Source organism: Rana temporaria, chromosome 5, assembly GCF_905171775.1.
Source record: "Rana temporaria chromosome 5, aRanTem1.1, whole genome shotgun sequence".
Classification (NCBI taxonomy): domain Eukaryota; kingdom Metazoa; phylum Chordata; class Amphibia; order Anura; family Ranidae; genus Rana; species Rana temporaria.
Window position 1 is genome coordinate 317770249 of NC_053493.1, and position 23455 is coordinate 317793703.

At 40.9% G+C, this 23455-nt stretch overlaps 1 protein-coding gene across 2 annotated transcripts in view; it reads left to right on the forward strand.

Annotated features, from left to right (window-relative positions):
- The window catches only part of SNTG1 (syntrophin gamma 1), a 795295-nt gene that overhangs the window by 729312 nt on the left and 42528 nt on the right, over window positions 1-23455 (forward strand). For both annotated transcript variants that reach the window (XM_040354181.1, XM_040354180.1), the window contains 2 exons: window positions 413-542; window positions 9909-9947. In XM_040354181.1, the coding sequence (XP_040210115.1) occupies window positions 413-542; window positions 9909-9947 (169 nt within the window). The remainder of the gene's footprint in view (window positions 1-412; window positions 543-9908; window positions 9948-23455) is intronic.

Consider the following 23455-nt stretch of genomic DNA (forward strand, 5'->3'; position numbering starts at 1 on the left):
CTGGAGCTGTAAAGTGTATATAGTCATCCCAACCGAATGAAATACAAGCAACCAATTTTTTGTTATACTGGCATCCCATAAACTCCTATCCCTATTCAAGTTCAAATCCCTTAATAAAAAAAACAAAACAAACATCTGTACTGTTCATTGTTTGCAAGGTGAATGGGAAGTGGATGCCGAGCTGGGCAGGGTGACAGGTGGGCCATGGATTTCAGCAGCCCCTACAAGGGTACCGCTACAACTTTATAAATGGAATGAATACGGAAGAATAATGATTTTTGTATTTTTTTTATTCTAAATATGCATGGTGTTGTAACTATGATCTTTTTTCCATTGTTTGGGTATTTGTTTGTGTTATTGTAACTGTTTTCTAGTCTCAGTTGATGTGCTTAAATCATTTCTGTATTTACAGGCAGAATGCATTTCAGATCACTGCGGTAGATGGTGTTTGCAGTGGAATAATTCAATGTTTATCTGCTGATGAGTGCATTGAGTGGCTACAATCTATATCAACTAATATTTCAAATCTCACAAAGCACAATGTAAGTAAGAAATGTCTTTTGACTAATTTAAAAAGCCTTTTGCCTGTATTTCTTTAGTTCTAATGCCTTTGAGATACAACCTTGTCTTATCTTCAAATAAGGGAAGCTAAGGGCATCTGTGTAAGCAATGAATATAATACTATAACTAAGTCATTTATAAAACATTCATGAAAAGTGAGCTTCTGCCTGGGGTTTTCATTTGTATTCCTCATATCAAGATACAGGGGCATTGTTATATAGATCTGTTATTTAGTTTTGATGGACCAAGAACTCTAAATGCAGAATACTAATGAGTATTGAAATAAATCATTGCTATTAGCGAAACATTTTCCATTGTAATGGATCAATGTTGTGCACAAATGTATGCAGCATTAAACTAATAGATGATCAATGTCAAAAACAGAGCTGTTCTTCAAGTTAAAATGTTTTCAACTTTTTTTTATAGGAGTCATTTGAAAGCCTGCATAAAGGTTACATTGCTGTGTTGGTCACAAACCTTTATGCATTTGCAAGAAAAGGTTTGTGATCTCTGCAATTATCTGGATGTCTGCATAAATGACTCCTGAACTGAGACTGAGATCTGATCTTCATTACAAGGCTTCATTCACTAAGTTATAATGCATACACTAGGAATAATTATTTTCACACAATTGATCCTTATTTTCAGCTCCTATTGATGAAAATAATTATATTTTACGGTATATTAATTGTTATTGCTTAAAGCGGGGGTTCAATCTAAAAAAAAAATCATTACATTCAGCTCACTACCGACATTGACAGTATGCAGATCTTTTTTTTTTTTTTTTGCTGTACATACCTCGTATAGCTATTTTCTTAGCCGGCTTCCGGGTAGTGAATCCCGCAGGAGTGGGCGTTCCTATGCAGCAGTTAGTGATTGATGTGATGACAAAAACTACCCCCCCTTCGCATAAGAAGCCGAACATCGAGTCGGCGCTATACGGTGCCTGCGCAACAGGTTGCTATCAAAATCGAATACATTTTTACAGAATGTAACAATATGTGGACCCTAAGGCTGGGTTCACACTTTCTTCGCATGCGGCTCACAGCAGTGATCCGGTGCATCCCCGTTCACCATTTCAGGTCTGATTTAAGCCAGATTTTTTTGCTGAATTCAGATCAAAAGATGCATAGGGCTCCTGTGCAAATTTGCACCGGAGCCGCACCGGAGATATGTAAACCGGCTCCATAGAGAGCCGGTCAAAATCTCCTGCTATTGTGAATTGGATGCAAGGAACCTGCATCTAATTCGCAATAGTTTGAACCCAGCCTAAAAGCACCCTAAAACCAGGAAAATCTCCTTTACCAGCCATTTTCTCCACTAAATGTTTTTTGTAATCCCTAAACAGATTTGTTTAAAAAGCTTTTTTGATTCCATGCCACATTTATTAAGGATTGAAGTCTGGACTGACTTGGTCATTCCAGAATGCATGTTTTTTTTTAATTTAAGCCATTCATTTATTTGCTATTCATTATTGTCCTGTGTCTTATGCCTAGTACACACTGCTATTTTTTTTTTTATTCAATCCAGAGGGCTGAACAAAAAAAACTGACAGCAAAGGTCAGAGCCGCTGTACTTACAATACAATGTTTGTACAGTGATTTCCCCTACTGTTTTATTGTTTTCTGACAGGGGGGGGTGGCTCCCCTCACCAGAACACTCCAGTCAGCGCTCTCAGCCATTGGCTGAGAACGCTGATCAGTAGCCAGTCAGCAGACCTTTTCTGGCCACACACCTTCAACAGAAGCCAGCCAAACCAGTGGCTCATGCTGCTGTGTGAGCCAATGAGACTCAAGAGAGCTGCTGCGCTCATGCACATCGCTGAATCGAGATGGGGATGGGGCTCAAGAAGGTATTGGGGGGCGGGGAGCCACACCCAGATTTTTGCATAGAACCACTTTAAGCCAATGCCTAGTTTCACATCATGTCCTGCAGCCTTGCTGTTTTCTGTTTAAATTCTGCTGTGGTGGAAGGAGAGCTGCTTCCTGATGCCAATAGAGACATTGGTTCGGTACTGGACCAAATACTGTCTGCTTTACTGTAATTGTGCCCTTTAGTGATGGCTGGTAACAGTTTGCTAACTCAACACCAAAACAGAAGGAACATCGAAAAGACACCACAATGTTTTGAACTCATCTTTAAACACATAGTACATCTCATTAAGTTTTTGATTTACAGGCTACAAGAAAGAGGACAAATCGTGAATTAGTACTGAAAATGAACCTTTTCTCTGAATACATAAATACATAGTCAATAGTAGATTTTCCTAAATTCCATAATTTAAAAGCTTCACTGAGTCAAGCTGAATGTAAAATATGTCAGAAAGGATTTGCTGAATGTACCAAGGTGAAAGTATGCGGACCATAGATTTTATTGAAAACAAAGCAATTTTGTAGAGCACAGCAGTGCATAGTATAAAAACCCTATGATGTCCTTAGTGAGCAAGTTTCCTAGAATTATTCTAGGATGTAGAAGCTACAGTAAGCCAAGGAAAGATAAATATATTACAGAAATGATTTGCTGAACATACAGCAGTGTGGAAGTATGAGTAACATAGGTTTTACTGATAACCTTTTATTTCAACAATTCATATTTTAAGACACACTTTATCAAGATCATCTTTGCTTCATAGTCCTAGAAGTAAAAATGTGAAGGTTTTATAGTAGACACAGATACTGATCTACAAAATGAGTAGGCAAGTCTGAAAGCAAATAACGGGCAAGATAATTCAATGTGTAATAACACCACTGTGTAAAAACACAATGGAGAGATGTTTAAAAATAAGAAAACGAATTTCAAACATATTAGGATTTTGTACACTCTCGTTTCACAGGGTTGGAATAATTGTACACAGTGGAGAAAGATTTGTACAAATTTGTCCAAAACCCTAAACAGAATACTGGGAATGTATTTGGTTTCTTGTTTGTACTAATACTGAGTCAAATTATTTACTGACATATCAAAAACGTTCACACAATAAAATTACAGTTTTTAGTGCAAAATAATGCACATATCAATATTTAAGCTAGAAACACATAGCTAGTGTGTTTATGATAAAACAAAGGGCAAAATACATATTTCTCCATTTACATGAAGGACAGGTTAATATAACCCAACACAGAGTTCCCCCTTACATTAGAATCTGCAGAATTCCCCTTTACAGTGCAAGGGGGAACTCTGCGGACCCTGATGTAAAAATAAACACTGTGGACTATGATGTAAAGGAGAAATCTGTGGAGTCTGATGTAAGGGGAAATGCTGTAGAATCTGGTGTAAAGGGAAACTCTGATGTAAGGCAGTATCTGGTCACCAGAGAACCCCCCCCCCCCCAAACACACACACACACACACACACACACACAAGTCTACATAGTTCTTCCTTACATCAGAGTCTACAGGATCCCCCCTTACATCAGATCCAAAGTTCCCCAAAGAGTCCACAACGTTTTACCTTACATCAGAGTCCCCTTTTTGCATCAGAGTCCACAGGGTTTCCCCTGACAGTATAAGGAAGAACTATGTGGACCCTGATGTAAAAGGTAACACTGCAGACCATCATTGTTGTAAAGAGTATCTCTGATGTAAGGGGGTCTCTGGTTACCAGAGCTCCCCCACATCCCTTACACAAGATTCCATAGATTTCCCCCTTACAGTGCAAGAGGGAACTCTAAAGACCCTGATGTAAAGAGGAACACTGCGGACCATGATGTAGGGGGGAATGCTGTGGAATCTGGTGTAAAGGGTAACTCTGATGTAGTCATCACAGCCCCCCTTACATCAGGGTCTGCAGCGTTCCCCATTACATCAGACTTCCCATTTACAGAGCAGCACTCAGTGTTGCTAACTGTCTGTAAATTTATGGACATTTTGTTAATTTTTCAGGCATTTTACAAGCTGTCTGTAAATGTCTATTACAGACAGCGGCCACCCTAAAAAAATATGGCCATGGATTGGACAGGCTTGAAGGGGGGGAAGAGGCAGGTGCATGGTGACATCATAGCTTGGTGTCTTTTACAAATGCCCTTTGCTCCTTCCCTCTCCCTGATCACTGTCTTTGACTCCTTCCCTCTCCCTGATCAGAAATTCTGTGGAACCTGATGTAAAGGGGAACTCTGATGTTATAGCGTCTACAAACTATGGGAAAGATTTATGGCATTTTTATGGCATTTTATTATTTTACAAATAATGGCAGCAATCTGCAATTTTTAGCAGTACTGCAACATTATGATGGACATATTGGACACTTTTGGCAAATTTTTGGGACCATTGACATTTATACAGTGTTCAGTGCTATAAATATGCACTGATTACTGTGTAACTGTCACTGGTAGTAAAGGGGTTAACACTAGGGGGCGATCAAGGGATTAACTGTGTGTTCCTTTACTGTGTTCTAACTGTATGGGGATAGGACTGAGTAGGAAAGGAGACATTTCGCTGTTCCTACTTACTTAGGAACAAATGACATGTCTCATCTCCTCTGACAGCACAGGGATTTGTGTTTTCACACAAATCGGGTCCCCCGCCATGCATCTGGGGGGAAAACCCATATTTATTAGAAACCTGTAAAGCATTACAGCAGCGATCAGCAGATCACAGGTGCTTTGTCAGGCTCTTGCAGACTGGGTAGCTGTCTGCCCCTACCTTGTATGGGCAGGCAGTTACTGAATGACAGGAAGCATCAATGAGCTACCTAGAGCGCTCATCTTTGCTCTGGTAGTTCATTGAGAAATACAAGATGTCACAAAGGGGGCAGTCACATTTTTTTTAAATTGTGACAGTGACTTTTGGACAGCTGTCACAAAGGGGGCTATACACGGGTGTAACATGTAACATCTTATGAAAGCTGAACTTATCCTTTAATTATTCTCCTTTGAGAAGAGATGTTTAAAGTGATTGTTAGCCCCCCCCCAAAAAACATGCTCCTGTCCCTTTAAGTGACGAGCAATAGCATAGTGTGTTTTCCTAGTCAATTGCCCCTTTGTATCTCCTACAGTACCTGGTTGATCCTGCCTGGTCCTGATGTCCCCCCTGTAAGCAGACCATGTTTATCATAGCTGCTGAGTCATGAGATTGTGGTTAGTATACGTGCCTCCATCATCTAGCTTCTGTCCTGTGTGTCTGTGTATCTCTACAGCTCCCCCCTCCTCCCCCTCCTCGCTCCCTGTCAGCTCCATAGTGTGTAGTGAGAACACAAGCTCACCGGCCCTTCCTTCTCCTCCAGCCTTCATTCACTGACTGAGCGGAATCTCGGCCCCTCCCACTTGGCTCTCTGAGGCCGGGTACACACGGACAAACATGTATGGTGAAAGCGGTCCGTCGGACCGTTTTCACCATACATGTCTGCCAGAGGGCTTCTGTACGATGGTTGTACACACCATCGTACAGAAGTCCGCGCGTAAACAATACGCGGGGCGTGTCCGCGGTGTCGCCGCGTCGATGACGCGGTGTCGCCGCGACAATGACGCGGCGACGTGCGCGGCCCGCCTTTAAAATGCTTCCACGCATGCGTCGAAGTCATTCGACGCATGCGAGGGACGGCGGGCGCCTGGACATGTACGGTAGGTCTGTACTGACGACCGTACATGTCCGAGCGGGCTGAATTCCAGCGGACTGTTTTAAAACAAGTCCAGGAATATTTGTCTGCTGGGAAAAGGCCCGGCGGGCAAATGTTTGCTGGAATTCGGCCCGCTCGCGCCCACACACGACCAAACATGTCTGCTGAAACTGGCCTGCGGGCCAGTTTCAGCAGACATGTTTGCTCGTGAGTATGGGGCCTTAGATCTAGATACAGAGCAGAGAGGAGGTGACGACAAATGACCACAAAGAAAAAAAAGGTACTAAAAATTGAAAAAAACTAAACAAAAAACAAGCCACACTGCACTGCTTAATGAACAAATACATTGAGGCTAGTTCAATTTTAGCAATTTGCGTTTACAACCACTTTAAGAGGAGATATTATTGCAATATTCAAATATCTCTAAGGCCCCATACACACGAGAGGATTTATCCGCAGATACGGTCCAGCGGACCGTATCCGCGGATAAATCCTCTCTAAGATTTCAGAGGATTTCTATGCGATGGCGTGTACACACCATCGCATTGAAATCCGCGCTGAAATCCTCTGCCGATGACGTGTCGCGCCGTCGCCGCTATTATGACGCGGCGACGGGCGCGACGCTGTCATATAAGGAATTCCACGCATGCGTCAAATCATTACGGCGCGTGCGGGGAATCCCTTTAGACGGATGGATCCGGTAAGTCTGTACAGACGAGTGGAAGATTTGTTGTGCATGTCAGCAAATATCCATCTGCTGGAAATCCATTCCAGGGGAGATTTATCTGCGGATAAATATCCGTTGGCGTGTACACACCATAGGATCTATCCGCAGAAACCCATTTGATGGGATTTATCTGCGGATAGATTCTATGGTGTGTATGGGGCCTAAGGCCCCGTACACACGACCGGATCTATCCGCTGGGATTGATCCGCGGATCAGTTCCAGCAGATAGATCCGGTCGTGTGTACGGCCTAGAGGACATTTTCAGGCGGACATTTGTCCAGCCGACGGTTTTCAAGCGGATAAAAATGTCTTAGCATGCTAAGAAATCTATCCGCTTGAAACCTGTCCAGCGGACTTATCCGGTCGTCTGTACAGACTCACCGGATAAGTCCGTCTGATCCCATCCCTCGCATGCGTCGTAATGATTTGACGCATGCATGGAAGTATTTACCTTCCAGGGTCGCGCACGTCGCCGCGTCATCGTCGCAGCGTCCGGCGCGGCCACGTCACCGCGGATGTATTCTGCGGGGATTTTGATCTGATGGTGTGACCGTTTCCAGCAGAAATCCTCTCGTGTGTACAAGGCCTAAAAGGTGACTCTAGCATAGGGGAAAACAACTATTCAATCTGAGGTCACTTAAGAAGACACATGGCCACTCAGTGAAGTTGGATGAGAAGTGGTTTAACCTTTAGCTGCATAGGGGTTCTTTACTTGGCAGTGGCATCAGAAGCAAATGTCGATAATTTCTAAAAACACTTAGAATGGGCATCTTAATGAATGCAATATACAGAAATATGGGGAATGATAGAGGCATAAATACATACACATTCATACACTCGCAAAGGTTGAACTGGATGGTTTGATTCCTTTTTTTCAACCTTATCAACTATGTACCTTATCAACTATGTAACATGCACTTAGACAGGATGTGTTTACATGTTTAAAATGGGTGAAAAAAAAAACAGGAAATTACTTGACCTTTCTTCACTGAAAATTAGCGTCACCTTCGGTTCACACCAGAACACCTCGAACTGGCAAACAGTTCTAGAGAACATGCAAAACCTATTAAAGTCTACGGGACAAAAAAAAAATAAAAAAATAAAAACTGTACTATATACTGTATTATATATACTACACAGACTGCACTATATACCCTGAACTGTATTATATATATACTACACTGACTATACTATATGCTCTCCACTGTATTATATATACTACACTTACTGCACTATATACTCTGAATTGTATTATATATACTACACTGACTGCACTATATACTCTTAAATGTTTAATGTATACTACATGGACTGAACTATATATTCTGAACTGTATTATATATACTACACGGACTGCACTATATACACTGAACTGTATTATATTTACTACATGGACTGCACTATATACTTTTAACTGTTTTCTATATGCTACAAGGACTGCACTATACACTCTGAATTGTATTATATATACTACACTGACTTCACTATATACTCTGAACTGTATTATATATACTACATTGACTGGCTGCACACTACACTACCTGCCCAATTTCTATTAATTCACTATATATGGCCGCTGTGTAAGCAGCAGCCTTATATAGAGTGGGGTGTGGACTTAGCCCCTGAGCCATGATTGGCCAAAGGCACCCTGCTTTTGACCAATCATGGCTCTCACAGCACATTGCACTGTGAATGGCCAAAGCATGCAGGTCAGGTGCATGCTTTGGCCAATCAGCAGCAGTCAATGCACTGCAATCTCTCAAACTTGCCGCAATCGCCCCATATTTTTGTTTGTTCTATGAACAAATGAACAGCTGATGTTCGAGCCTATCCCTACAGAAAATGAAAAGTAGTGGTAGGGGCCCTGCTGATGACTGTATTTATATATGAACATTGATAAGAATGCTGTACACAAGAAAATGCCATCCTAATGCTTCCAATTACAGTTAATTGTACACATACACTTCCAGCACTTACTTCACAGGATTACATGCACAGCTTTTGATAAACAGGACTCACAAGTGCACTCAGAACCTCTGTGTAAACAAGAACTTATAGACCAAGACTGATATGATGAATAAATTGGCAAAGCCAAGAGCTTTTTGATGTATGCTGGCAGTCTGTAGATATATAGATAAATACTAGATGCTCCCTGTAATAAATTTAGTATAAAATAGTGAAAATCGTCTGAAACGACAAATTATAGTAACCTATTAACTCATCTCAAAAATAAAAGATCATATATTATATTTTCTTTTTTGCATGTACATTTCATTATATGCGGATTACTGAGAATGTTTATGGCAGTGCTGTAGGAGCAGATAATTGAGCTATCAGACTTCTGAGCTGTTCTATATTCTTGGGAGCCCACCTGCCACTTATGTGCTGTCTGTATACATGTAGTATAACCAATTAGGGGTTGTAGTGAAGAAAATTACCGTCATTTGAGATTATTGAGGAGCCAATATACTAACTAGGTCTGTTTCATTTCTTAACAACTGATTTAGTAGTCATGAGGTTGTGCCCCTGGTTAAAGGGTCACTAAAGGAAAACATTTTTTTTGCTGAAATTTACAGGGTATAGAGACATTATAGTTAACTGATTCCTTTTAAAAATAATTAAAAATAGATAAAAACCAATCATATAATGTGCCTGAAGTTTAGTTTTTGCTGTTGTTTCCTGGTTCTCTGATGTATAGAGCCAGAGAGCCAATAGATGGCAGTGAAGGTTTTGCAAAACGAAACTGGATTGGTGCTGAGGGGTTTTAATCACACCACCTTGATTAGTCACCACAGTGAGAAATCTCCCAGTACTGTGGTGATCAGGAAACAGACAACCAGGAAGTGTCCAGAACAGAGAGGAATTACAGCAACATCAAAGCAAAAACGAACAATGAGGACATGAAACCAGGACTGCTGTAAGGTAAAGGAAGCTATTTAGCTAAAAAAATAAAAAAAATCCTTTAGTGACCCTTTAAGGACAGTTTGGCCTTATAATATACTTTACAATGAGTATTAATGTTATATTTTTTTAAGATAATTCTAATGTTTATAACTTGTCTCCACAGATAAAGAAAATTAACAGAAACTTCCCTGTGAATCAACAGGTATGTGTAGAAATTCAACAGAAACAGACATTATTAACAGATAATATTACTTTATTGATGTTAAGCATACTGTGGTTTTAATATACTTGACATAGGTTGACTTATTTAATAAAATATTGCAAGGTACCAAGTTTAGGGCACACTAAGTACCAAGTGTAGTGCACATGGAAATTAATCAGGTACCTATAATGTACTGATTTGGATTCAGTAAGCTGAATTCTGATTGGTTGTGTGGTGGTGGGACCCTGTGCTATCTTAAAGATTGCTGGCTTATGCCAGATTTTTGAGAGAAGGACACACTTATTGCACAGCTGTGTGTTTGGTTCTGACCTGACTATGGCTCAGGGCCCCACCCAACAAACAGGAAGTCTGTGCTGGGAGTCAGGTGGACTCCCATGCCTCTGAGAGGAGTCAGAGGCTGCATGTCTGCAGGAGGCAGATGTCATTGGTGATTGAGTAGGAGTAAGCTAACAGAGAGCTTAACTCTAGGAAACTCTGTTGTTCTGAGGAGCAGACCTATGGCTTAGGCTAAAGGCCTGAAACAGCCGGGTGGCAAGAATGAAAGCCATGAGGCTAAAGTGTTGAGTATGCAAGATACAGTAATGGTGGAACCAGGGCCGTCTTTAATATGGTTTGGGCCCTGGGCAAACATTTTTTTTGGGCCCCCCTCCAGCTTATTATGGACCTGGCTGGTTCACATGTATGTGTTTTGGCGGCCCTCATTTGTGCAGGCACAGCAGCCCATTGATTTTAATGGGCTGCCATGCCTTTGTTTCCTGCAGAAAAAAGGTGCATTCAGCATTTTAAAAATACAGTTGCCTTGAAATCCATTCTGCTTTTGCACCATGCTACTTACCTGCAGTACTTGCACACACAAACGCACTGTGTTTTTAAAAGCGTGACCTAAACATGCAGCAAGTTTGACAGTACGGGAACTGCAGATAAGTCACAGCAGACAGCAGAATGGACAGACAGTGCTGTATTTCAGTGCTTGATGGGCATAGGTGTTCCGTGTGCGCAGCCTATTACATGAGGCATGCGCTTTTCTTTGCAGGAAAAAGGCATGGCGGCCCATTCAAATGAATGGGCTGCTGTGCCTGTGCAAATGTGGGCTGCCAAAACACATACATGTGAACCAGCCAGGCCCAAAATAAGCCCATTAAGCAGTTAAATACAGACAGTAATGCCATGTGCTCTGAGGCCTTACTCAGCCTGGACTGCAGGTCTGGTCTGTGATTTAAAGAGTTCCTCTATTTTACACATGGCATGGGGTCTCATGGTGCTAAAGCAGAATAGACAGACGGTGCTGTGACCCCATGCCATGCCATGTGTAAAATAGAGGAACTTTTTAAAACACTGACCAGACCTGCAGTGAATCATCAAATATTATAAAGACTTTGGGCACACTCTACAGAAAACTTCTATTTACAATATAGATTAGCAAACAGTGACATACCTTGAGGAGCAGGACATGAAGAAGTCAGCCTCGGGAAGAGCAAACTGGGGATGTTATAAAATCACATTCTAATTCACTTTTATATACAGGCAGCACCCAGTGGCAGGAAGGGAGAAGTGCACGTCTAAAGGGAAGCCAGGGGTGCTGTACATTTTAAAACACTGGGAAGGGAAGCAGTACTGGCACTGGCTGCGTGCCGCTGATGATTTTCAGCCTGATTTGTGGGCAGCACAGGGGCTTAACAGGCGGCTCTGCTTTGGGCCCCCAACAGTGACAGGGCCCTGGGCAGCTGCCCCTGTTTGCCCTATGGTAAAGACGGCCCTGTGTGTAACCCCCCTGTGAGGGCTACTGATGTATTTGTGAACTTTTTGTGCTTTTAAATAAAAGTGGGCTACCAGGGGCTAAAAAATTCAGTTCTGGACTGGCGTACTCACTAAAAAACACATCTACCGCTGGAGTCTGATCACCTCAATCTTACAGTTGGTATATATTGCTGCCCTTAGTTACATTTTTGCATATTACTAATGCCAATTTTACTTTTTGCTCCACAGTTTAGAACTTTAATTTATGACAACCAAAAACATAATTACATGTGATTTGGAAAAAAGGCAAATTGTAAGAATAAGGGCTCCCATTTATCATATTATTATTATTATTATTATTATTATTATACAGGATTTATATAGCGCCAACAGTTTACACAGCGCTTTACAACATCAGGGAAGACATTATAGTTACAATACAATTCAATACAGGAAGGATCAGAGGGCCCTGCTCGTTAGAGCTTACAATCTAGAAGCATATAATGATATGATGGAGAAATTGTAAGAAATAGATGTTTAAGGATAAAAGGGAAAATTCATGAACTGTACAGTGTGATTTGTGGGAAAGCACATGCAATTTAACTAACTAGCAAATAAATACATTTGGAATGTTCATAGTTAACGTAAGAACACGTACAATTAGTCTAGCAAATAGTACAGAGTCTTGTTAAAATGGTACTGTATTAGAGACAGAGTTTTGAAGGTTTAATATAAATATATTTACAAAAGATAAAGGAGATTGGATATGTCAGAAAGTAGCATTTCCAGTACCAATAAAATTATTCCATCCTTTTAATTTTTTGAAGAGTTTCTCTTTTATGTACATGATATATAATTTCCATTATTTTATGCTAGGGGGGTCATGATACCCTCCGCTGATGATCTTGAATTTTTTTTATGTTTGTTGCATACCAGGTTACTATTAATAATACTGCACTACTTTATAGAGAACTTTAAATATATGTAGGGTGGTTATAAAATGACTGTACATGTCAAGCTCTGGAAAGTATTAGCGGAATAACAGGAGGTGAGCTTAGCCCTAGAAGAACAGGACCTAACCTTGATTTGGAAAGAGTTTGCGGCCTGAGTCTAGGAATATATTTTTTCTGTAAGGACATGTTCAATGATTTAGAGACTAATGCATATACTTGTATGCACCTAAATCACTTCATTCATCACCTTTGTTACCCTAGGTTTTTTTTACACTAGGTTAGGTCAATCCAATTTTTATTATTTTTATTAAATTTATTTTATTGTCAGAACATCATAAAAATATTAGAAAAAAAACATGCCACACCAAACCAAAAAAAAAATGATACATTTATTTATCATTTTCAGAAAGTTAGTAAATAACTAGGTGTCTCAAGGCAGTTGCCTAAATGCATGGGTGACTGCCCAACTTATATACAATACTTAGTACCAATAAAATAAAATAAAAAACAGACTAAAAACATAATTGTAGATAGGGCATGCTTCTCATGATTTCAAATTACTTGCTGTAACAGGAAAATGTCCCCTAAAATTTCAAAGTAATTAGCTATAATCATAAACTTGAATTCAGTTACTTAGCTTTTCTGTCACACAAATGTGTAGTACTGTCTTCTGAGGCCTCATACAGACGAGCGGACATGTCCGATGAAAACGGTCCGCGGACCGTTTTTATCGGACATGTCTTCTAGCAGATTTTGGTCTGATGGTTGTACACACCATCAAACCAAAATCCCCACGGACAGAATACGCGGTGACGACGCGGTGACATGGCGGCGACGATGACGTGGCGACGTGCGTGAACCCGGAAGTTCAATGCTTCCACGCATGCTTCGAATCACTTCGACGCCATGCGCAGGTTCTCGGGCCAGCGGACATGTCCGATGAGTCGTACTGACCATCGGACATGTTGGATGGACAGGCTTCCAGCGGACATGTTTCTTAGCATGCTAAGAAACATTTTTCCACTGGAAACCTGTCCGCTAGGCCGGAAAACTGTCCGGTCGGCCCTACACACGGTCGGACATGTCCGCGGAAATTGGTCCGACGGACCAGTTTCAGCGGAAATGTTCGGTCGTGTGTACAAGGCCTGACATACTCACATACATATGACACTTCTATCTTTGGTCTGAGCGCATCAAGGCCTTAGGGTAAAGACTGCGCTTTAAAAAAGGATTTTAATAAATAATAATAAATAAATAAATAAATAGAGGTGCACTTTGTTTCAACATCTTTTACAGCTCAGCTAACATGCATATGTCTGCCAGTCACAAATATTTGACAGGTAAAACAGTTCAAAACCACTGATAAATGGTTCTGTAATAACTCAGAATAGAAGTAGGAAAAAAACTCATAAATTGAATGAATACATTATGTAGAACCAGGATTTTCTTTTGGTATATTAAGTATTTGTACAGATAAGGTGAGTGAGGGGCTAGCTGTCATAACACTCAGCTTCAAGAAAGTCATTCTCCTTACATACCAGTACATGCAGTTTATTGTGTTCTGTTCCACACTGCACATTGTAAAGACGTTTCTTGTTTGCTGCAGAAATGAATGTCTTCCTCTGCAATTATTTAGTCACTCTCCTTACATACTAGTATATGTAGTTCATTGTGTTCTATTCCACACTGTGCTTTGTAAAGATGTTTCTTGTTTGCTGAAAAAATGAATGCCTTCCTTTGCAATTATCACTTCTCTTAAAGATCAAGCATTATGTTTTAAAGCTTTTGTCACTTTATAATTCTGCAAAAGCAATGTGAAGATCAGGTTGCTAAGCAATGACATCAGTGTAGTCCTACCTTGGTAAAAGACAATCTGGCTTTTACAAGAGAGTGCTTGGACATGAAGGAATACTAATTACACAAAGTATTTTTTGCCAAGTCTCTCGGCAACTGCAGTAATATTCCATTGTACAGATACAGTCACTATGGGCACAGCCATGTTGAATAATTTTCTCTAGTGTCTAGACTCAGGGAGATGTCTGACACCATAAGTGTTATAAAGCTAAATCAAATGAAAGTCTCAAAAACTGATTTCCATTTCCTAGCCAGCAATGCCAGTGTGAGTTAAAAAGTGATTTCTGTAGTCACTCAAGCCCTGTACACACGATCGGGCCATCCGATGAGAATGGTCTGATGGACCGTTTTCATCGGTTAACCGATGAACCTGACTGATGGTCCGTCGCGCCTACACACCATCGGTTAAAAAAACGATCGTGTCAGAACACGGTGACGTAAAACACGACGACGTGCTGAAAAAAACGAAGTTCAATGCTTCCAAGCATGCGTCGACTTGATTCTGAGCATGCGTGGATTTTTAACCGATGGACGTGCCTACAAACGATTGTTTTTTTTAGGTTAGGTTAGGTATCCATTCAGTTAGGTATCCATCGTTAAATTTAAAACAAGATTGCTTTTTATTAACCTATAGATAAATAACTGATGGGGCCCACACACGATTTGGTCCGATGAAAACGTGTGTACGCGGCATCAGTCTGCTCTACAGCCTTCTCATTCTGTTGTACATGTGACTGAGATAAATGTACAAAAAAATGTAATGCAATTTACCTAGAGGGACTTGCCAAAAAATTATTTTAGTTATTGACATACAGGTGGAACTTTGTTATCAGGTTATATTGATAGAAATTTTAAACAATCTTGATTCACATAAATGCATGTTTTTCATCTGTCTGTAAGAACTCTATTAAAGCCCAATTCCAGGCCAAGTTATTTATTCAGTTTTTAACAGAGATAGAGAGGAGTTAGAGACTCAATCATCTTTTTTTATTGCTCATTTTGTCTACAATGGTGAGCTTTCCTAACATAAGATGATGGGAAATCTTTCCTATGGGGACACAGACAAAAATAAATCACATTTTCATTAGAATGTGGGCATGTTAAAATTTGACAACCTCACTCATGAGGTCACAGACAGAACCAGAATCAATTCTAAAATATTTTTTTTACTTTTCACCACTTAAGCCTCGGACCATTTTGTTGCTAAAGGACCAGGTCCCTTTTTGCGATTCGGCACTGCGTCGCTTTAACTGACAATTGCGCGGTTGTGCGACGTGGCTCCCAAACAAAATTGAAGTCCTTTTTTCCCCACAAATAGAGCTTTCTTTTAGTGGTATTTGATCACCTCTAAGGTTTTTATTTTTTGCGCTATAAACAAAATAGAGCAACAAGTTTGGAAAAAATTCTATATTTTTTACTTTTTGCTATAATAAATATCCCCAAAAAATATATAATTTTTTTTCTCTCAGTTTAGGCCGATACGTATTCTTCTACATATTTGTGGTAAAAAAAACAATCAATAAGCGTTTATTGATTGCATTGCGCAAAAGTTATAGCGTCTACAAAATAGGGGATAGTTTTATGGCATTTTTATTAATATTTCTTTTTTTTAATAGTAATGACGGCGATCAGCAATTTTTATCGTGACTGCGACATTATGGCGGAAACATCGGACACTTTTGACACCATTTTGGGACCATTGTCATTTTTACAGTGATCAGTGCTATAAAAATGCACTGATTACTGTAAAAATTACACTGGCAGTGAAGGGGTTAACCTGTAGGGGGCACTGAAGGGGTTTAGCGTGACCTAAGGGAGTAATTCTTACTGAGTGGGGGCGTGGCTTGGCGTGTGACGTCACTGATCGTTGTTCCCTATGCCAGGGAACAGACGATCAGTGACAGTCTGACTAGAAAGCACGGGGAGAGGTTTGTTTACACTTACCTCTCCCCGTTCTTCAGTTCTGTGACCCATTTCGCGGGACACCGGCAACGATCGGGTCTGTGGGTCCCGCGGGCACGGTCACGGAGTACCCAAACGGGTCGCTAGCGCCCTGCCGGCGGCGTGCACGCGACCCATGGCTGTGCATATTAAAGGAGACGTACCTGTACGCCAATATGCGCAGCCGTGTCATTCTGCCGACGTACATGGGCGTGCAGCGGTCGGTTAAAAACACATATGGGTTAAAGTTAGGCTGACCCACTGAAAGATAAATTGTAATCAAAAATCTAAACAGCCCAGCCATTGCTCAGATGTATTTGTACTATGTTGCCTGCCTAGAGATGATGCACCTTTTCTTTTGTAGCACTGCTTCTCTTTGATACAGCTTACTGTATGCCTTGACCCTGCAGTGGCATAGGTTCATTTTTATATGGTATGAGGTTTACCAATATATTCCCAATGTTAATGTATTGAGGGATAGCTGGGTACATGTTTTATTTTTAAGGAGCACCTAGTCATTAAAGAGTAACTGTGTTTTTTGGGTCAAAAACAGCGTTCCCCTCTGGGAGATCTCTGTACAATGTAAGGATTTTAACCACTTAACCCCCGGACCATATTGCTGGTCAAAGACCAGAGCACTTTTTGCGATTCGGCACTGCGTCGCTTTAACTGACAATTGCGCGGTTGTGCGATGTGGCTCCCCCACAAATAGAGCTTTCTTTTGGTGGTATTTGATCACCTCTGCGGTTAAAAAAAAATAGAGCGCAAATTTTGAAAAAAATGAATATTTTTTACTTTTTGCTATAATAAATATCCCCCAAAAATCTATAAAAAAACTATTTAGTTCCTTCCTTTGTGCACAGGGGCACTGTCATGCTAGAACAGAAAAGGCCCTTCCCAAACTGTTGCCACAAGGTTGGAAGTGCACAATTGCCTAGAATGTTTTTTGCTTGCTGTAGCAATAATTAATTTTGCCATTTGAAACATCTGAATAATTTCTCTTTGGGATTAATAAAGTATTTTGAATCTAAATCTACATCTGAATAAATTGGAGTGGTATCCACATGTGGGCAGATTTTTAAAGGTTAATCAAGCTACAATGCATACTGCACTTTAGGTAAATAACAGAAGTTTGATATACCTCCTGGCTATTATACTGTATATCTCACAAAGCTAAGTGGAGAGATATCAAAGGCTATTGACTGGCAGTTGGCATACTGGCTACCAGCACCGACCTGCACCCCTTTCAAAGAGAAACCAAAGAACAAGTAATGTTGACTTAGCAAGGGAGTTCCATTAATTTGTTGTATTTTTCATATAGTTAAGTTAGAGATTCCATTCACTCATTGTACAAGTACTTTTAATCTCACCATAAAGCCTCCAAGGTATCACATAATCATCTTTTTACAGTATTTCATCACTATGTCGCTCTAGGAGCTTAACATGCTTTTATCACGGAAAAAAATAGATTATTTCCACGTCTACAGAGGGCCCTTTAGCTAATCTACCTGGTGGGCACTTCATACTCCACTTCATCAGTGATGGCATCTAATTTGTCATCCTCAAAGTAATCTAGTGTGACAAAAGTTCTTGGTATATGTGCCTTACCTGGCTTGTCTGTTACTAAAATGCAGTAAAGTCTGGTATTGCTCATTGTAAGACAACATCTCATTTGACAGATCACTAAAGCAAATACCAACACTGATGCGATAAACATTAAAGAAACATTAGTGCTCTTACAGTATATATTAATACACAAGCCATATTATCATATCTTCATATCTATAATCAATATAAAAGCTAACGTACAGCCATATTCAATTTTCATTTTTCAAAAAAAATGCAGGTCCTTATAGCAGCCAATCAGTCTTTTTGGTGCTATGGGTTACTGCAAACCTTCCAACTTTGGAACTTGAGAAAGACGGACACCTTAGAGAAATAAGTGCCTGGTCATGCAAAAAGTAGGTGTGGTAAATTATTCTAAATATTATCCTTGGCTTAATAGGAGTCTAAGCCTACTCGTATTCACCTCGCACATATGCCACAGTCCTTGCACTCACTGATTACTCCTTAATTACAGTGAAACAAATGAGAGTCTGAGGCCTCGTACACACATTTTTTGCGCTATAAACAAAATAGAGCAACAAGTTTGGAAAAAATTCTATATTTTTTACTTTTTGCTATTACAAATATCCCCAAAAAATATATAATTTTTTTTCCCTCAGTTTAGGCCGAGAAAGAATGCTTGCTGGGAGATATGTGTACATTTTCGTCGAGGAAACTGCCGAGAAACTCGACGAGCCAAAAAGAGAGCATGTTCTCTATTTCCTTGACGGGAATGGAGAAAATTAGCTTGTCGAGTTCCTCGACAGCCTAACAAGGAACTCGATGAGGAAAACGATGTGTTTCGCCCGTCGAGTTTCTCGGTCGTGTGTACGAGGCTTTACAGATCCATATAAACCTTAGCACAAAAGATATTCTTTCTCTGTATACCTGGAAGCACTCTGTTAAAGTATGGCACCCTTGTTCTCATTTGTTCTCATTTGTTATTGTTTGACGTCGTTGTACGACGAACACTGTAAACAACGCTGTGTATTTGCTTGTCAAAACCCAATAAAAATTGATTGGAAAAAAAAAAAGATATTCTTTCTCCACACATTCTACCTTAACCACTTCAGCCCCAGAAGGATTTACCCCCTTAATGACCAAGCCATTTTTTTTTTAATAGGACACTGTGTTACTTTATCTTGTGCGGGCGTGCAACGCTGTACCCAAATAAAATGTATGTCCTTTTTTTCCCACAAATAGAGCTTTCTTTAGGTGATATTTGACCACCACTGCAGTATTTATTTTTTGTGCTATAAACAAAAGATCAATTTTGAAAAAAAAATGTTTTTTACTTTCTGCTAAAATACATATCCAAAAAAAAATAAAAAATCTTCTTTAATTTAGGGCAATATATATTCTTCTACATATTTTTTGTAAAAAAAATCCCAATAAGCGTAATTGATTGGTTTGCGCAAAAGTAATAGCGTCTACAAATTATGGGATAGATTTAGGGACTTTTCATATTTTTTATTGCTTTTACTCATAATGGTGGTGATTATTAGCGGGACTGGACTGCGACATTGCGGCAGACAAATCTGACCCCAAAAATAAAAATGAGGATAAGGAGTGATCAGCGCTACAGTGAAATAAGGTAAAAAGCAAAAAATGGCTGGGATAGCCAACACTCTGTGAGCTAAGTGATACAGGGATAGGCTATGATAACAAACCTCAAAAGGTCCAACCTAGTACCTGTCGGATGGGCCACAACGGCCAAATCCTAAGTGATATATATAAAAAAAATATGAATAAAATATCAAACAAATAAGAGCAATCTAATATTGCAAGGGATCATAATATGGATACAAATAATAAAAAAGGGGGGGGGTGCATAAATGACACAGATAGCTGCAGAGTCTATAAGGTGCTCTGTTGAAATGGTTGAGAAATGTGAAGAATCTAGTAATCTTCTACATGCAGTGTCTCCCTCCAGCTGTAGTTTTACATTGCCCTTACCTTCATCCAGTAATGTAATCGCATAGAGGGCAAGTGGTTTCCTTCCCTGTCGGCTTCACTTCTCTGGTCCTGTTCTTAGCTGGATCCCACTGATGTCCCAGGTGAAAAATCCGTCCTCGGGAAGGTGGTCCTCGGTCTGTGAATCTGGAGTGTGATAGGGAAATAGTACCACAATGGTGAAGCACGTTCCGGTTGGAGTAAAATATGTTTATTTATGGATGTAGTACATGCAAAGCAATGCAGTGCACAGTTTAAAATCGGCGCTCTGGGACGAGCGCATCGTGGCAGTCAGCTGGCTAGTGTCCGCTGGCCTCCGGTTGGTTGCCTGTACCACGTGGTCGTTCTTGTCCTACGTCGTTACGTCACAGTCACGTGACTTCTTCAGGGATCTGAAGCCACTGGCAGTCAGCAAAGGCCCGTCCACACAAGGATGTTGCAATAATGCATTATATGTACAATTGTGCTGTTCTATTCATTGTGAATGGCACACAAGGTGCACCTTTTTTAATGCAATTTGGTGAATAACGGAGTTTTGTCTGCTGTTGTATGTTGGCAGCCATTCAGCTACTCAAAAACTGGATATTGGCTCTCCATTGTCTACTGCAGCATGTGATTTAATGTCTGAATGCATGCAGCATAAATATTCATAATACCTTGAGTGGCTAATCTGAATATGCCTAAGCCTTTAGCTGATCATTCATAAAGCCTGCACGTGATCCTTTTCTAATCTGATAAGACACGTCTGTAGCTGACTGTCCATGTACAAGGGCAGACCATAAAGCACAAGTGTTTTCCGCAAATATATTTTTTTCTGAGCTGGCGCAGAAGATTAGTAAACTACAGTACAACTACATTCTAGGAGAAGTTCTGTCTTCTCAGCCGAAAACCAACGACCGTTCACGTGTGACAAGTGCTGTAAGAAGCATTTTGGGACTTGGTTTTGGTGCACAGCTTAAATCAATGGGATGCTGGCATTCTGTTGAAATCTAAGTACAGTCCTGGGGAATGGATGGCTTGGGAGGCATATTACTTCAGTTGTCAAACTCTGTTTAAAATTTCGCTTTAAAGCAAAGTTCTACCCTGAAAAATATTTTTACATTTTCCCAGTCCTTTATCAATAATAAAAACATTTGGAGCGAATATTTTTTTTAAATTTACCAGAAGTGCCCTGTTGCTAGGTGGTGGCTCCTTCTCCGCACCACTTCCTCCCTCGCCTGTGGTCCTGGGAAATGTGAGTCATCATTTCCCAGGAGTCAGTGGACAGAATGTTACTTTATTTCCAGACAGGAAATTACGCAATTTAAGGCGGACTTAAGGCTTATCTTGGTTGTGGGGCGGGCACTTCCGACGATGACGCCCGTTGTGATGGCAACCTGAGAAATTTCCTGTACTGCTAGGTGTCCTTACTGTGCATGCACGAGAATGGGTGGTGCATGCAGGTTATACAGTAGCACCGTATACCCAAATTTTATGCTTGTGGAGTTTGCCTGCCCACAAGTAAGATGGGAATGCCAGAGCAGCATGATTATAAGGTAACTTTTTAAATAAAATATTAAGAAAAGCGGCGCTATTTACGAGACTAACCAATGCTAAATATACATAATATAATAGTAAGAGATAGATTTAAAAAAAAATATATACTTATGTATTTGGAACTCCTCTTTAATAGGGATGAGCTTTGAGTTCGAGTCGAACTCATGTTCGACTTGAACATTGCCTGTTCGGCGAACAACGAACAATTAGGGGTGTTCGCGGCAAATTCGAAAAGCCGCAGAACACCCTGTTAAAGTCTATTGGAGAAATCTAAAGTGTTAATTGTAAAGGCTAATATGCAATTTATTGTCCTAAAAAGTGTTTGGGGACCTGGGTCCTGTCCCAGGAAACATGTATCAATGCAAAAAAAAGTTTTAAAAACGGCTGTTTTTTCAGGAGCAGTGAATTTAATAATGCTAAAAGTTGAACAATAAAAGTGTAATATTACTTTAATTTTCGTACCTAGGGGGGGTGTAAAGTCAGCATGTGAAAAAGCGCATGTTTCCCTTACATAGAACTGTCCCTGAACAAAGTGTAATTTCTGAAAGAAAAAAAGGCATTTAAAACCGGCTTTGCGGCTCTAATGAATTGTCGGCTCTGGCAATTCAGAGATGATTCATTCATAAAAAATAAAAATAAAAAAGCTGGGGGTCCCCCCAAATTCCATTAACAGGCCCTTCAGGTCTGATATGGATATTAAGGGGAACCCCGCCGTCAATTTAAAAAAAAAGAATGACGTGGGGTTCCCCCCCAAATATCCATACCAGACCCTTCAGGTCTGGTGTGGATTTTAAGGGGAACTCCACCCCAAATTTAAAAAAAAATGGCATGGAGTTCCCCCAAAAATCCACACCAGACCCTTATCCGAGCACGTTAAACTGGCCGGCCGCAGAAAAGAGGGGGGGACAGAGTGCGGCCCCCCCTCTCCTGAACCACACCAGGCCACATGCCCTCAACATGGGGAGGATGTCCCCATGTTGATGGGGACAAGGGCCTCATCCCCACAACCCTTGCCCGGTGGTTGTGGGGGTCTGCGGGCGGGGGGCTTATCAGAATCTGGAAGACCCCTTTAACAAAGGGGACCCCCAGATCCTGCCCCCCCCTATTTGAATTGGTAATGGGGTACACTGTACCTCTACCATTTCACGAAGGAAGTGTAAATAGTTAAAAAAAATACACAGACACCGTAGGAAAAAATCCTTTATTAATAAAATAAAATAAAAAATCCAGCGGTGTAAATCCACTCTCGGCCCAGCCCCCCGCTCCAACGTGGTCTTCTATCCAGCGACGGATGATCAGCGATCTGGTCCAGCGATGAGAAGATCCATCCGTCCAGAGCGCAGCAGGCAGCTCCTCTCTCCGCTGGACACAGCCCAGTGGAATGACACGCTGGAGCTGTGACATTTCTTATATAGGGGAAGCGGCCACCCGTCACGTGACCCCGCCCCCTCTGACGCACCCTTGTACATCACTGGGAAAGCCCGGTATTTCCCGGTCTTTCCCAGTGACGTACAAGGGTGCGTCAGAGGGGGCGGGGTCACGTGACGGGTGGCCGCTTCCCCTATATAAGAAATGTCACAGCTCCAGCGCGTCATTCCGCTGGGCTGTGTCCAGCGGAGAGAGGAGCTGCCTGCTGCGCTCTGGACGGATGGATCTTCTCATCGCTGGACCGGACCGCTGATCACCCGTCGCTGGAGAGATCATCCGTCGCTGGATAGAAGACCACGTTGGAGCGGGGGACCGGGCCGAGAGTGGATTCACATGGATTCACATCGCTGGATTTTTTTTATTATTAATAAAGGATTTTTTTCTACGATGTCTGTGTGTTTTTTTTTAACTATTTACACTTCCTTCGTGAAATGATAGAGGTACAGTGTACCCCATTACCATTTCACATAGGGGGGGGCA